General features: G+C 47.7%; 1 protein-coding gene across 5 annotated transcripts in view; it reads right to left on the bottom strand.

Annotated features, from left to right (window-relative positions):
* Positions 1 to 13217, bottom strand: part of DAAM2 (dishevelled associated activator of morphogenesis 2) — a 136290-nt gene that overhangs the window by 41514 nt on the left and 81559 nt on the right. For all 5 annotated transcript variants that reach the window (XM_070360999.1, XM_070360995.1, XM_070360996.1 and 2 more), the window contains exons 3-5: positions 5446 to 5535; positions 2317 to 2391; positions 1799 to 1893 (exon numbers count right to left, since the gene is read on the bottom strand). In XM_070360999.1, coding sequence (XP_070217100.1) covers positions 1799 to 1893; positions 2317 to 2391; positions 5446 to 5535 — 260 coding nt within the window. The remainder of the gene's footprint in view (positions 1 to 1798; positions 1894 to 2316; positions 2392 to 5445; positions 5536 to 13217) is intronic.

Consider the following 13217-nt stretch of genomic DNA (forward strand, 5'->3'; position numbering starts at 1 on the left):
CTCAAAATATCATTTCCACTCATCAGCACTTCAAAATTATGGTGGTTGCTAGTTCTTTTTATTTAAGGCATAAAGCAGTACATTTACTGCTATCTCACAAATGTTTAAAATTTGGTGGCTGTATTTCAATTTAATTGGCTCATTTTTAAACCTTACCTACTATCTACTTTATTACTTAGAAACATCGTTCTAATAAGCAGTCAATAGGTTTCACCTGGGTACCAAAGTCATCCATGGCACACATGTGTGCATCCATACACACACACACACACACACACACACACACACACACAAAGGCTTAAAACCCTTGATTTAGTAGAACAATAATTAATGATCTGAGGACATGCCATAAACGAAGCTGAGGGAAGCACTCTATATAATGAATACATTTGATTCCAAGGGCATCTGTGAGTGTTTCTACATGATTATATAAATATACTTAGAAAAACAGAATGCATTAAGTTGTTTAAAACAGGTATCATTTACTTTTTTCTATTATACACTTTTATGTATCCCACAAAATTTCCACCATGACTATGTGTGACATTTGTCATCAGAATTTGATTAACAGAAAGAAAAACAAATGGAAGGGGGAGACGAGGGGCAACACCCCCTCAACCCTTCTACTTCCTGACTTTCTCAGCCTTCCTGTATCCCCTCTCTAAATCAGACCCCATCCCCGCCTGAGCAACAAGTAGGGGTTAGGGAGCCCCTGTTCTCCTTGAGGCTCCGCTTTCCAGGCTCCTGGGGCAGAAAGGTCAGCCCAGACCACACCCACACCCACACACCCCCACACACCCACACACCCACACGCCCACACCCCCACACCCCCACACACCCACACCCCCACACCCCACACCCCCACACACCCACACGCAGACTCGTGTGTTGGTAACAACTGGCCCTCTGGAGAAAGAAACAGGCCTGACTGTGGTGCTGGCCAATTTCCATGGTATAAATACTCCCAGCACAGCTGACTTCAAGCTAGTCATGTGATGCCACTGAACGTGGAGCTGGGAAGACATGTAGAATTCACAGATTCCCACCAGGCACACACAACGGGTGCGATTTCCGTGGGCACTCGTGACAGTGTATAGGAAAATGCCGTCAAATCATCAGGTAGTTAAGGAGTGATAAGTTTCAAGTTCTTAATTACCTTTGGTTTTTATATCATTTTTTAAATCATGAGTTGATATAATTTACATTTTAATCATAGTTTTAACAAGCAGCTTGCAAAACTGCTGAAAATTTAACAGTTGCCTCCCCTAAGCCAGAATGAGCCCATTGCCAGACACGAGAGGAGCCTGTGGCTCTCTTGGGCCCTTTCCCAATGTGACCTGGGACGCAGGGAGAGGTGCTTTTCAGCCCTGGAGACAGCCACCACCTGCTTCCTTACCTGCTCCCACGCTGGATGGAGAAATCTCATCTGGAGACAGCACATCGCCCTCTAGTGGCTCGAGTATTTCTCACCCACTCTCACCTCCCTGGTGGGGCTCCTCCCTTCTCAGAGCTCTTGAGCACCCTGCCCGTATGCCCACCTCTGGACCGGAGGTTTACCTCATCTTCCTATGTTCATCTCTCCTCCCCAACATGCTCATCTTCTGGAAGCATCCCAGCTCCTCAGAGAGAGAGGGGGGAGTGGGAGCCCAGATGTGAAAGAGAGTAAAGTAAGCCGGAGGGGATGCTGAGAGTGCGTCCCAAGGGGCCTGGGATGGGAGCAGAGCTTTGTGTGAAGCTTCGAGAAGCTGAGGGGCCCACTGGGGGAGGGATGTAGAGGAAGCGAGGGAAGGGGCATCACCTCATAGGCTGTGTCCGGAGGGCAGTCTTCAGGTCTTCCACGACTTGGTTCCTCATCTCCGTCTCCTCCTCATCAAACGCGTACAGACTCTGCATCTGAGGTCAGAGAAAGCAGCAGAGGTCGCGCTGGGCTGCCTGTCTCCCAGCTCCCTGCACCCCTAGCCTGCCTGTGAACCAGGGGCCACCCTCGCCTCAGGAGGGATGAGGCTCCACCAAATGGTTTACTGAGACAAGAGTGTCAGGCTGTAAGAAGACCCAGGTCCCAGTCCTGGGCTTCACTTTCCTCATCTGTAAAATGGGGAGAATGATTAGCCTGTTTCTCAAGCCTGGGTGATCTACACATCATTAATCACTGTTTCAATAGTTTGGGGACTCTATAGGGATGGAGGGGTCATGATACAATCTTGGGAATAACTGGAAAGCTGCTGATCCCCAGTTGTGGGCTGCAAGGGAACATGAGGCCCATTCCCCTTGGAGCCCTTCCAGGTGGGGCCGGGGCAGGACAGGCGTGAGGCTCACCGCGGCCATGGAGTTGATGCGGTCGATGTAGTAGTCAGGCCAGCTGGTCGCCAGCTTGTTGGGGTCCTCCTGCTCCTAGAACAAGAGGAAGGGTTGTATGGACCACCCGGCAAGACAGGCCCATGGTCTGGAGTCCTGAGCTTCATTCCAGGTCAGCATTCAGGTTCATCTCCCAGCCCCACCTAGACGGGGTGACTTTGAGGGAGTCACAGAAGCTCCCTAGGCTTCTACTTCTTCCTCAGCAAGATGCAGATCACAAACATCCGAACCTCAGGACCGGATAATGACATGGGCAGAAACCATGCAGGTATATACACTTTCAATGAACAATATATATGGTTAAAAATACTTTATTTTTTTCCCCTGTCATCCTTGTTCTGACTCCATTTAATGAAATACGACTTTCAGTCTGTTGAATCTAATGAAAATGTGCACTTGTACTTTGTACATCTACTTTTTCAAACCTCATTTTTTCTGATATCATTCTCACTATATTTTAAAAAATAGTATCAGTCTGTGACAGTCTGGACCTTTAAAAAAACTTAGTCTTTTGGAGTTTTGGAAAATATTGATTGATATTAAGCATTTGGTGTAGTGCCTGGCATAGAGTAGGTGCTCAATAAATTGTAACTTTAAAAAAGGAGAGAAAGAGATCCGCACCCTGCCCCAAGGTCCTGGGTTTTGGAAAGGGGGTGAGGGATGGGGTCTGTGCAGCTGGAAGGCAGAGCCCAGATCAGACCCAGCCCTCAGGTCCCAAGAGAAAGCCTCAACTCCTCCCCAGGGGTGGGCAGGAATGATGGGAACTGGACAAGCACTGACGCTGATTGAAAATTCAGACCCCTTCTCCGGCCAGTGGGTCTGCTCTTCACACTCCCTCCTGCTTCCTGTCTCTCTCCCATTTGGATGCTCCCCTTTGTTTGCTTTCTAACAATTTCCTGCTTTCAAATTAGCATGAAACATTTACCTCCTCAAGAACCTTCCTGATGGGCCACCTGCCTGCCAGCCAGCCTGGACTTTGCCCTGCATCTTTCAGGCCCATCCACTTGGGTTTCATGATTTTATTTCTTAAAATCCAAGATTTTAAATTTCTTAAATCTTAAAATTTTAAATCAGTGAGAAACCTGCTTTGATTGGGTCTTTGTGACTTCACCTGGCTGTATGCCTAAAGCCACGGGGCTCCCGTAACCGAGGCCCCCAAATTCTAGCTTCTGCCTTACAGAGGGGATCACAGCACATAAACAAACATATCATGAAACACACACCTTCCTGCCTTCACTGGCTTCCCATTTAGCCACTCCACATGCATTTAATGAGCACCTACTCCATGCCAATCACTGCTATGAGCCCTGAAAGTACTGAACAAAAAGCCTTCCATGTAATAGCCTGTCTAATACCAGAGGCAGGGTGACCACTGCTCTGTGGTAGGACTGTCCACTGTGGGCCCTGGAAACCAGGGTGGGGGTCATTTAACACAGAAGGCTAATGGGGAAGATGGGGTGGGGGTCTGAGAGGACTGAGCTGAGTTACTCAAGATTACTGAGGCTGAGACAAGGGGAGAGTGTTACAGGCAGAGGAAGTACTATGTGGAAAGATGGGGAGTGGGAAAGTGTATTGGGAGATGACACAGACTGGTCTGGAAGGTGGTGAGAAGTGTCCTTACATTTTAGTGCATTTTTATGTTAGCTTCATAAGGAATCAACGTCAGGGACCTCCATCGTAAATCGATTTGGAAAGTGGGGAATCACGAGAGAAGATGAATTACTCCTGAAATTCATTTTCTCCTCCTTTCCTTCTTTATTTCCATAGTGTGAGTTTTTTAAAGATCTGCTCTCCTCATAATGAGACTCCTGGACACAGAGCATGGTATTCTGCAGCTGCTTAATAAATGCCTTGACTACACTAGATGTGGCTCGCAGTGCCTGCAGGCTCTCAGCAGGCCGGCATTCAAGCGTCAGCGCAGCCACTGGTCATGCTGGCTGGCAACTCCAGGTGAGGCCATCACCCCTCCAGGCCTTCCTTGCGTCCTGTGTAGAATAAAAAACTGGGCTGGGTTGCTCCTCAGTCCCTTCCAATTCTGGAAGAGCGACCAACTTTATAAGCTCGGTCTGGCCCAGTATGGAGCCTAGGATGGAACAAGTATCCCGAGCAAGAAGACTAAGAGAAGAGCCAAAATGGGCTTCAGGGAGCCTGAAGGAGAAGCAGTCTCACACTGCCCCAGACCTGCCCATCTTCTCCCGGGAGGGAGACTTCTAAGCCTTTGGGTGCTGGAATAACAGGCCCCAACTCCCAAACTCCTGTACGTTGAAGTGAAGGCATGAAGCTGCAAGCCTGGGAGATGAGAGGGCGGAAGGATGGAGAGGAAAGTGGGCCAAGGAAGGAAAAATAAAGCGAAAGAAACAGACAGGCTAAAACATTGGGCCGGCCAAAAAGTTTGAGTTTTTCTATAAGACCCAGAATGAACCTTATGGCCAACCCAACAGAAAGGAGATGAGAGAGACTGAGAGAGAAAGAGATGAGGTGAGAGAGGCAGAGAGGGGGAGGAAGGGAGAAGAAAGCACAGCCACTGAGAAAGTGGAGGGGAGAGAGAAAGCCCAGCTCAGTCCTGACTGCAGCCCAGCACACCCTGCTAGGGAGGCGCAGTCAGGAGACTGACACCTTTTAATGAAGGGGCGGGGCGGGCGGGGAGAGCAGAGACTGATGTGTGTCCCTGACCTGCGTGCTGCCCTGGGACAGGGACACAGCCTGGGACACGGCCCAGGCTAAAGATCCAGCAGAGGCCATTCACTTCCCCCAAACCAGTCCTTCCAACAGAGCTGCCCCCTGGGTACTGCCCGGGGTGGCACGCCCTCCCCGTGTGCGCACAGCCACGGAAAGGGAATCTGGACTTGTCATCATGCATCTCCCTGACCCGGCACCCCTCCTGGAACCCAGAAGAACAGAACCCTAACCCTCTGCGTGTAAGCTCCATGAGAGCAGGGATTATTTCTGTCCTGATTCATTCACTGTTGTTCCTCCCACACCTAGAATGGAATGACGCTGGTGTGGAACAAAGGTTTGCGAAATCAGTGGAAGCAAGGACTACCCGTGTTGTGGACCCTGTGCGGCAGTGCAAGGGGTCAGAGAGGGTACCTTCTTCTTGCTGCAGTAGATCTGCCATTTCTTCTCAGGGGGCAGTGCAAATACAGCCTCTCGGTTTTTGTCGGTGAGATCCAATTCATCCTGCAAAGACACAAAAACACGTCTGAAACCCAGAGATGGTTGATCTTAGGATATTCAGCCTATAGGAAATTACAGTTTCCTCAGATTCCTCAGCCTGCTGTCTTCCTTCAAACAGCGTCAAAGATACGATAGGGCAATTCTTTTTTTTTTTTTTTAATTTTATTTTATTTTTAAACTTTACATAATTGTATTCGTTTTGCCAAATATCAAAATGAATCCACCACAGGTATACATGTGTTCCCCATCCTGAACCCTCCTCCCTCCTCCCTCCCCATACCATCCCTCTGGGTCGTCCCAGTGCACTAGCCCCAAGCATCCAGTATCGTGCATCAAACCTGGACTGGCAACTCGTTTCATACATGATATTTTACATGTTTCAATGCCATTCTCCCAAATCTTCCCACCCTCTCCCTCCCCCACAGAGTCCATAAGACTGTTCTATACATCAGTGTCTCTTTTGCTGTCTCGTACACAGGGTTATTGTTACCATCTTTCTAAATTCCATATATATGCGTTAGTATACTGTATTGGTGTTTTTCTTTCTGGGGCAATTCTTTCTCTTGAAGCACAGAGCCATCCTCCAAGCCCTCAAGCTTCTGTCCAGGCTTCCTTCACTTCCTGTCCCCGCCCCTGGCTCCTCCCCGTCCAGGGCCCTGTTCCCGCCCCTCTCCTGTATTTCTTTGCTAGCTCCTAGTCCTCTTGCCTGGAGTTTCTTGTCTTCTTCCTCTTGTCCTTCTTAGGCTGGTCAACACCATAAATCAAGGCTTGACAAAGAAAGAAATCAGTCTACCAATCCAGTCTGTTATTATTAATTTATATTATTTGGTTGGCCGCGTCTGATCTTAGTCGCGGTACTTGGGACTTTCCTTGCATCATGCGGGATCTTTCCTTGCAGCAGCATGGACCCTCTAGTTGTGGCACGGGGACTCCAGAGTGCATGGGGCTCAGGGCTCAGGAGTCGCTGTGCGCAGGTTTGAGCTGCCCTGCAGCATGTGGGATCTTAGTTCCCCAAGCAGGGATCAAACCTGCATCCCCTGTGTTGCAAAGTAGATTCTTAACCACTGGACCACCAGGGATGTCCCCTGATCCACTTCCCTCTTGGCCCCCATCCTTCAAGTTTCTGTCCCTTTAAACGTGTCCCCAGAAAGTCTCTGGCTCCCCAACCCCAGCATCGGCCCCAGCATGGTTGAGGACACCTGGTAAAGATGAGGAGCTGGGCAACTCATCTAACTCAACTAACTCATCAATTCATCAACTCATCTAACTCAGCCTCCTGCTAAGGAGGGCACCCTGTGCCATGGAAGGTGTCGATCTGCTTCCCATGGAGGTGTGCCCGACAGAGATCGCCCTCCAGCGGTACCACTACCCAGACCATGCCATGCACACACAAGGCTGGGCTCCAGCAGTAAACCCACACTTCCCTGGGAGCTGGACTGGGAAGTTGCTGACATCATCAAGTTTCAGGTAACTCTGTAGGTAGTTTGGGATGACTTTTTTAGGTTTAGCTGTGCTGAATGGTGCCTAAAAGGCTCTCTTACTGAAAATTCTTCTCCTATGATTCATGAGCTATGCCAGGACTCAACAAAAATAAATAAATAAAAGTTAATGGGCCATGGAAACATAATGGGCCTTTCAACATGATTCTTGAATTTTTTTTTAATAAAAGCAAAAGTTACATTAAGACCAAAAAAAGCATATTACTAATCTTTGTATTTTCTAAAATGATAGTGAAAGTAATATCTAAGAAAGTACAAGTCTTAAGTATATCGATACCTGTATTCAATGAGAGCCTTTTAGACTTTCCTTCACAGAGATCTGACCTGTCCAATAGAAATATGAGCCAGGTTTTAAAAAAAATTTTTCCAGTCACATTAAAAAATTATGCAGGAATAGTTGAACTTAATTTTAATAATGTGTGATAAGTCAATTCAGTCATGTTTGACTCTTTGTGATCCCATGAACCATAGCCCGCCAGGCTCCTCTGTCCATGGGATTCTCCAGGCAAGAATACTGGAGTGGGTTGCCATGCCCTCCTCCAGGGGATCTTCCCAACCCAGGGATCAAACCCGTGTCTCTTGCATCTCCTGCATTGACAGGTGGGTTCTTTGCCACTTAGCATCACCTGGGTCAGTAGTCAGTCAGTTCAGTCACTCAGTCATGTCCAACTCTTTTCAACCCCATGAATCGCAGCACGCCAGGCCTCCCTGTCCATCACCAACTCCCGGAGTTCACCCAGACTCACGTCCATCGAGTCAGTGATGCCATCCAGCCATCTCATCCTCTGTTGTCCTCTTCTTCTCCTGTCCCCAGTCCCTCCCAGCATCAGAGTCTTTTCCAATGAGTCAACTCTTTGCATGAGGTGGCCAAAGTACTGGAGTTTCAGCTTTAACATCATTCCTTCCAAAGAAATCCCAGGGCTGATCTCCTTCAGAATGGACTGGTTGGATCTCCTTGCAGTCCAAGGGACTCTCAAGTGTCTTCTCCAACACCACAGTTCAAAAGCAGCAATTCTTCAGCACTCAGCTTTCTTCACAGTCCAACTCTCATATCCATACATGACCACTGGAAAAACCATAGCCTTGACTAGACGGACCTTTGTTGGCAAGTAATGTCTCTGTTTTTCAATATGCTATCAAGGTTGGTCATAACTTTTCTTCCAAGGAGTAAGCTTCTTTTAATTTCATGGCTGCAGTCACCATCTGCAGTGATTTTGGAGCCCAAAAAAATAAAGTCTGACACTGTTTCCACTGTTTCCCCATCTATTTCCCATGAAGTGATGGGACCACCTGGGTACCTTGTATTTAACCCAAAGTATCTAAAATAGAGTCATTTTAACATGTAATCAATGTAAAAGAAAAAGATCAATGAGCTATTTGAATTCTTTTTTTTTCAAAGTTATCAAAATCTGCTGTGGATTTCCCATCTTGGTTCAGACCAGCCATGTTTCAAGTGTCACCAGCCCCATGTGACCGGCGGCTGCCATCCTGAGTGGCACCGACAAGGACAACTTGAATCTATGCCCACCAGGTCACCTGCTTTTTGAACTAAAGTCTCCTGTAGATCAAATGCTAAAGAAAAGTTCTTCCTGGAACCACTCTCTACATATCCCAGGAATGTTTCCAGACCCTGCTCGAGGTTTCTGAAGCATTTCCTTTCTGTGGTCAGAATCAGAAATTAAAGAGACTTCTGTGCACCTGCCACTGGCTGGCACACACTGCACCCTCTTCTGCTTTTGCTTCTGCAGGTAGCTCTACCCAGCTAGTGCTCCTGGCCCGCCTGCCCCACGGTCTAATGCCAAGCTCAGAGCTGGCATCCTCTGGCAAGCCTTCTACAACCCTTCCCAGGTAGGAACACCCCTCCCTACCTGAATGCAGAGCTGTTGTGTTCAACTTTGTATTCTGGTTATTTAGACACTTGTCTTCTCTCACCAGTGGTCTCTGCCACTAAATCAAATGGCATTTCTTGGTAATTTGGTTGGTTCAGCCTTGGTAACCTATGACTCTGTGGACCATCCACTTCTTCTTGAGTCTCTCTTTCCTGGTTTCCTGGACAATCACACCCTTGGGCCGTCCCTCCTGCTTTGCGCTATGCTCCTCTTGGGACCCCTGACTGACTTCTCCTCTCTCCTATCACTCAGCACTGAAGTCCCTCAGGGTACCATCCTGGGTCCTCTTCTCTCCTCCCTTTATGCTTCCTCTGGTGACTCCTTCACAAGTCATTCCCAAGGACTCAGTGACGATCCTAAATCCTCTCAGCCCCCTAGTGTCCTGAGCGCCCAATCCTGGCTGGCACCCAACTGGCTGTGCACCGATCAACTTGACGGCCCTCAGGTGCCTCATACACTCATGCACGTGTGACAGTGTGCCAGGCACTGTTCTCAGGGTTTAAAGTTTATCCATTACATTTGCAACAACCCATTTTACAGATGAGGAAACTGAGGCACAGCAAGCACATGCAAACTGAATTCATTACCCCAGTCACCTCAGCCTGGGTCTCCTTGGCACATCCTGTCCTGCTGAGGGTCTCACCACCCAGATCCTCATGTAAGAAACCTGGTATTCCCTGACTCCTACTCACGCATTAGTCCCAACGAGTCCTATTATCCTTCCTTCTCAGTGGCTCCAGAATCTGTCCACTTTTCCCCATTTCCACGGCTAATGCTTTAATCCAAGCCACCATCCTCCACAGCTTGAGTTTGCACCTGGAGCCCCCAGATGGTCTACACAGTGCCTTTGGAGCCAATAAAGTACCCCAGATGGTCTTTTTAGAAAAGTATATTGGAGAACCTCAAACCCCTGGTTAACCTTTTCAGTGGCTTTCTACCATGCCTAGGATTGAATCCCAAATCCTCAGATATTCTCATCATAATGGTACCCCACAAAGGACCCAGCTTTTTCCTACTAGAGACTCTCACATCTGATGCTGCTTCTGGCAGGGACTCCATGGCATCATTCTGCACCTCCATTCACTTACCTGACCATCACTCTGTTTTAAGATCTGTCACTGCTTCAAGGGGCCCATCAGGACCTTGAATCTAGAATAAGGCTCTCTGCTAGAGAGGCCATAGACTGCCCCAAACATTCCCTCTCAAGACACTCTCTACACTTGTCATTACTGTTCAAGACCCGGCTTCTCGTTAGACTTCATATTCCTGGGGGGAGGGGCTGCACCAACCCATTTTAGTGGGTCCATCACTAAATCCCTGGCAGCCCACGAAACCCAGTACACGTCAGTCTCTCAAATATTTTTCATTTGTTTGATCAATACCTCACGCTAGCCTGCAGACGAGACAAGTCTGACTCATCCTTGTTTTTTGCCAAAGTACCTAGTAAGAAATCCTGCCACTTAACATGCTCAATAAATATTTGGAGACTAAAAGGGCCAAAGGAAGGAACACTGCTTGCCATGTCCTTCTTTCAAAATTCATGCACTCTTCTCAGGAAGATGTCCCTGACTGGGATAATGTAAGAAATATACTGGTTTGGCCAAAAAGTTCATTTGGGTTCTTCCGTAAGATGCTATGGAAAACCTGAATGAACTTTATGGCCAACCCAACATTTCTTTTTTTAAAAAATCTGTTTTGGTGTTTTGTGGCATCATGCTTTATTTTTTTTTAACTTTTTATTTTGTATTGGGGTATAGTCAATTAACAAACAATGTCATGATACTTTCAGATGAACTGCAAAGGGACTCAGCCATACACATATATGGATCCACTTTCCCCAAACTCCCCTCCCATGCAGGCTGCCACATAACACTGAGCAGAGTTCCCTGTGCTGTACAGTAGGTCATTGCCGGTTATCCATTTTAAATATAGCAGTGTCAACCTAGTATTTCTGACCCTCGTTCCCGGTTCCTGTCTTAGAGCTCCTAAACCCCTCGGAATTTCATGAATGATAGAACTGACAGGAATATCTTCTGTTCCTGACATAGAGCTCCTAAACCCCTTGGAATTTCCTGGGTGATAGGAGTCCCTTTTCTCCTGCTGCAGTGACTCCTAGTGGACCCTAGAGAGCTTCAGGGTGGGGGCCGGTCACCAGAAGGATCAGGCCTTGATTAGAAGCCTTGAACTTTCAGCCCTACTCCCCAAACTCTAATAGATGGAGCTAAAAATCTATCATACCGTTACAAATAAACTTATTTACAAGACAGACTCAGAGAACGAACTTACGGATACTAGTGGGGAAGGGTGGGAGAAAGGGATAGTTAGGGCATTTGGGATGGACATATACATACAGCTGTATTTAAAGTGGATAAGCAACAAGGTCCTACTGTACAGCACAGGGAATGCTGCTCAGTGTTCTGTGGCAGCCTGAATGGGACGGGAGTTTGAGGGAGAGTGGATACATGTATGTGTATGGCTGGGCCACTCTGCTGCACACCTGAAACTATCACAGCATTGCCAATCAGCTATAAGCAGCAGCAGTAGTCATATGTTGGTCGCTCAGTCGTGTCCGACTCTCTGCAACCCTGTGGACTGTGGCCTACCAGGCTCCTCTGTCCGTGGAGAAGCAGGCAAGATACTGAAGTGGGTTGTCATTCCCTTCTCCAGGGGATCTTCCTAACCCAGGGATGGAACTCGGGTCTCCGGCATTGCAGGCAGACTCTTTACTGTTTTAGTCACCAGTTCAGTCACTCAGTCGTGTCCAACTCTTTGCGACCCATGGACTGCAGCATGCCAGGCTTCCCTGTCCATCACCAAGTCCTGGAGCTTGCTCAAACTCATGTCCATCAAGTCAGTGATGCCATCCAACCATCTCATCCTCTGTCATCCCCTTCTCCTCCTGCCTTTAATCTTTCCCAGCATCAGGGTCTTTTCCAATGAGTCAGTTCTTCACAGCAGGTGGCCCAAGTATTGGAGTTTCCATTTCAGCATCAGTCCTTCCAATGAATATTCAGGACTGATTTCCTTTAGGATTGACTGCTTTGATCTCCTTCCTGTCCAAGGAACTCTCAAGAATCTTCTCTAGCACCACAGTTCAAAAGCATCAATTCTTTGGTGCTTAGCCATCTTTATGGTCCAACTCTCAAATCCATACATGACTACTGGAAAAAACCATAGCTTTGACTACACAGACCTTTGTCAGCAAAGTAATGTCTCTGCTTTTTAATATGCTGTCTAGGTTCTCATAGCTTTTCTTCCAAGGTCACCAGGGAAGCCCCATAATCAGCTATACTATAATATACAATAAAAAATAAGGGGAAAAAAATCTATCTTGCTGAAACCACCGCAAATGCCCCCAGAATGGCAAGGCTCAGAGAGCTTCTGGGTGGGTGTATGCGTCCACGTGATGGGAGGGTGGGGCACCCCGAACCTTCCGGGGACAGATGCTCCTGGGCTCAGGACAGGAACCTTACCCTTCTGGGCTTTATGCTCTGTACGCCTTCCTCTGGCTGCTCACTTGTATTCTTTATCATCTCCTTTATACTAAACTGGTAACAGTACATAAAGTGTTTCCTGAGTTCTGTGAGCAGTTCTAGCAAATTACCACACTTGCAGAGGAGATCATGGGGACTCCTGGTTTTTAGCCATGTTGGACAGAAGCATAGGAAACCTGGGACCCACCACCTCTAATGGGTGTGTGAAATAAGGGGCAGTCTCGTGGATCTGAGCCCTTAACCTGTGGGCTCTGTGCTAACTCTGGGCAGTAAGTGTCAGAATGGAGTTGTATTGCAGGACATCCAATTGGTGTCCATAGAAAACTGGAGAACTGCTTAATGTGGAAAATGGTGTTAGCAGTATTTGAGTGAAAAATTGATCTTAGCAGGACTGACAAACACGGCTCAGGCTTCAAATATTATTCTACACAAGCAAAGAAAAGTGTTAGTCACTCAGTTGTGTCCAACTCTTTGTGACCCCATAGACTGTAGCCCACCAGGCTCCTCTGTCCATGGGATTTTCCAGGCAAGAATACTGGGGTGGGTTGCCATTTCCTATCTCCCACCCCTGGCTCCACTCCCAGGAAAGGCATAACTTGGGACAGTGAGTTTTCCTGAACCTGATGTGGTGAGGAAGGTGGACCACTTTTTCTCCCACAGGCATTGCTCCATCTTACAGTGGTCCTGTGCTTTGAAGAGCTGGATTGTCTTCATCAGATACATCCATGACCGAATCCAAGTAGGAAACCCCATTCCAATCATGTTGCATTGTTTCTCTGCAGGCCAGCCATGAGAATAAGTGA

Source organism: Bos mutus, chromosome 23 (genome assembly GCF_027580195.1).
Source record: "Bos mutus isolate GX-2022 chromosome 23, NWIPB_WYAK_1.1, whole genome shotgun sequence".
Taxonomy (NCBI): Eukaryota; Metazoa; Chordata; class Mammalia; order Artiodactyla; family Bovidae; genus Bos; species Bos mutus.